Source organism: the organism of the source record quoted next (genome assembly GCF_019968985.1).
Source record: "MAG: Porospora cf. gigantea B chromosome Unknown PgB_NODE_739_length_11557_cov_501.153_9001-11557, whole genome shotgun sequence".
NCBI lineage: Eukaryota > Apicomplexa > Conoidasida > Eugregarinorida > Porosporidae > Porospora > Porospora cf. gigantea B.
In genome coordinates, this window is record NW_027179237.1 from 1 (window position 1) to 2,557 (window position 2,557).

General features: G+C 51.2%; 2 protein-coding genes across 3 annotated transcripts; both read right to left on the minus strand.

Moving 5' to 3' along the window:
* KVP17_002925 (uncharacterized protein) lies at positions 1-1,685 on the minus strand (the record flags this gene model as incomplete). Of its 2 annotated transcripts, XM_068519678.1 has the most annotated exon segments (2): positions 28-104; positions 110-1,685. In XM_068519678.1, coding segments are annotated over 2 exon segments (1,653 nt in total).
* A 129-nt stretch (positions 1,686-1,814) lies between these two features.
* KVP17_002926 (uncharacterized protein) lies at positions 1,815-2,144 on the minus strand (the record flags this gene model as incomplete). The annotated part of the gene is made up of 1 exon (XM_068519679.1): positions 1,815-2,144. One exon carries the CDS (start codon positions 2,142-2,144, stop codon positions 1,815-1,817), a length of 330 nt encoding a protein of 109 aa, XP_068372079.1.
* Between the last annotated feature and the right edge of the window lie 413 nt (positions 2,145-2,557).

Genomic DNA, 2,557 nt, shown 5'->3' on the forward strand with positions numbered 1-2,557 from the left:
GTGCGCATTGCATCAAGGGCCAGCTGCTCAATAAGGACGGAGCTGCCCTTCGGCAACCTCTCCGTTAACTGAGACAGCCCCCTCTCCATACGCGCCACGGCCGTCTCACAATCGATGATATCCTTGAAGGAGTCATCGCGGAAAAGACTGAGGAGGGCCTCGCCAGCGAGCAAGAGCAGCGCGTAGGTCTCCACCTGGTTGGGATTTGTGGTTACAGTGCCACGCACAAAGTCCACTATGGGGCTTTCTTTCGGCACCTTTAATACATTGGGAAGCGGAGGTTGCGATGTCAATTGGACAATCATAGGGGGCACACTCCCCTTGATGGGGCTGCTCTCCCAGGCCCGGGACATGACCCCTCTGCGGTCGGAGTCGGCTATGTCATCAAGGAGACGGGAATTTTCCTCCTCGGGGAGCTGAATGCCCTCCTCAACAGCCAACTCCGTTACCAGTTTCAGGGTCTTATTCACCAGACGAGTTGCCTTCTTGTACTCCTTCGTGGCTTGTTTTACCAGAGATTCGAGGGAATCTGGCATGCACGCAACAAAGGCAGGCCGAGAAATCTCCAGGCATCCGTCTGGATTCAGCCACTCAAATTGTGTTAGCAGACCCAACAATCCGTTTTCCACAATGAAAGACCCAGGTTCAGGGAGGTCCTTAGGAGCGGGAGGGATGACACCATCTGGTATATAGGGTGCAATCTGATTTCCGAACTGGAATCCAGTCTCCAGCGTGGCCTTTAGATATTGTTGCACGTGGAACGCCGTTTCTGGCTTGAACAGCACACGCTCCAGCTCGTTGATCGTCATGGCAATGGCAATCCCTCGCCATCCAGCCATTGGGTTGGTCGACTTCCATGTTCGACTGTGAACCTGGTCCAGACTGAGGAATGCGAACGTGAAAAATCGATACAGGTAGGCTTCTGTAGGCTCACATAGGGGCACCTGAAAGCAGGCTAACACCTCAAGGAAATCTCCAATGAATGCAGCCTTCTCCTCCGAGCTGGATGTCATGCCAAGAAAGCACTCGAGATCCATTATGAACCAGTCGTGTAAACGGGCAATAGCATTATAGGCGCCTTGAGAGACAAAGGAAATCACATCCATTATTTTGATTAGCAATACTGACCTGCTCTCTGCGAGCATAGACTCGCACTGTTTTGGCAGTGCATTAGCCAATAGTTGGCACTTGATGAAATCCCACGAGACGAACTTGTCATGACGTCTAAACCTGGCCGAGTAGCTTCCAACGGTGCATGCAAGTGGAAAACAAGTGGACAGGCAATCCACATGCCCAGGGGTGGGTGCAGGGCCTAAGGCGACATGCATAATATCATCAATAGCTTTAGGCGTAAAGACTCTCCGTTTTCCGATCAGGTCAGCCAACTGCTTCAGCAGATCTCTGATTTGATTGGAGAAGATAGGAGTGATGTCCTGCCCGCAGGAAGGGGCCAGTAGTAGACGGTAATTCGCAAACCACTTGGGTAGGTTGTGGGAGCGTAGTGGGACGGGAGTGTCTCCGAGCTGTAGTAGCTCAGAAACACAGTTGTTAAGCTGCTGGCGTCGTTTCGATGTACCGAGGTTCCGAGGAATCGAGGAGGTTCCCCGCTTTTGTAGTCCTGTTGTGACAAGGCTGGAAAGAATCCAAGACCCATAAAACTTGAAGGACGTTGGTTGTAATATCATATGCAATCACAGAAATGATCATTTAAATCATGACCTGTGCTCCAGACCGATACCCGTTGCCAACAACGACTCTCGTTAAAACGTCCTGCATAGTGGGGGACGGCCTAAGCCAGGCGTCCCCTGGTTTGTCTAGGAAGGCTGCGCCAGCTTTCGATAGCATTTGTCCCTGTAGACTTTTGTTGGCCTTCTCTTGACCATAGTAACTGAAGGCACAGGGTGCATCTTACCATTGGCGTTGACACACAGCACCTTCAGCGACGACTGATCCGACCTGGGACACACCAGCTTCGGCGTATTGGCCTTCGCTGGTATGGTCTGCGCTTTTCCAAGGTCGAAACATTGCAAACGGTACTTCCGGCCCTTGCTTATCGAGGGGTTGCCTGTGTGCCATCTATCCGTGGGCGTCCAAGTCTTATCCAGCATGCAATTCGGGTCCAGGGCGCACGCTACCCACCACATTACCATTGAATCCAGATGTGCGGCTGCTCCCAGATCGCTGTATCCCCCTTGTGTTAGCATACATAGTGCGTACAATGCATGCTACAACATTAAAGCCTCATCAATGCGACGAACGATGCTCAGAGAGACATTCTCAGATGGGGAGTTTGGCTGGGGCGGTACATCTGTTATAACAAACCACAGGTGTCCTAAGGCAACGTCATGGAGAACAGAAATCTCCAGTAGACCAAAAAGGGAAAACTTTGCTCTACTGGTTTACTCAGCACGTAAATCAGTTCTGAAAGGAAGGCCTAATGATCTTAAAAAAGAGAGTCAGTCTTGCTCAGACACGAATGCTACTCAATTCAATGGAACAACCCGCAACATCCTAACACTCCTTGGTCCGTGTTTCAAGACGGGTGGTAAAATCGGGA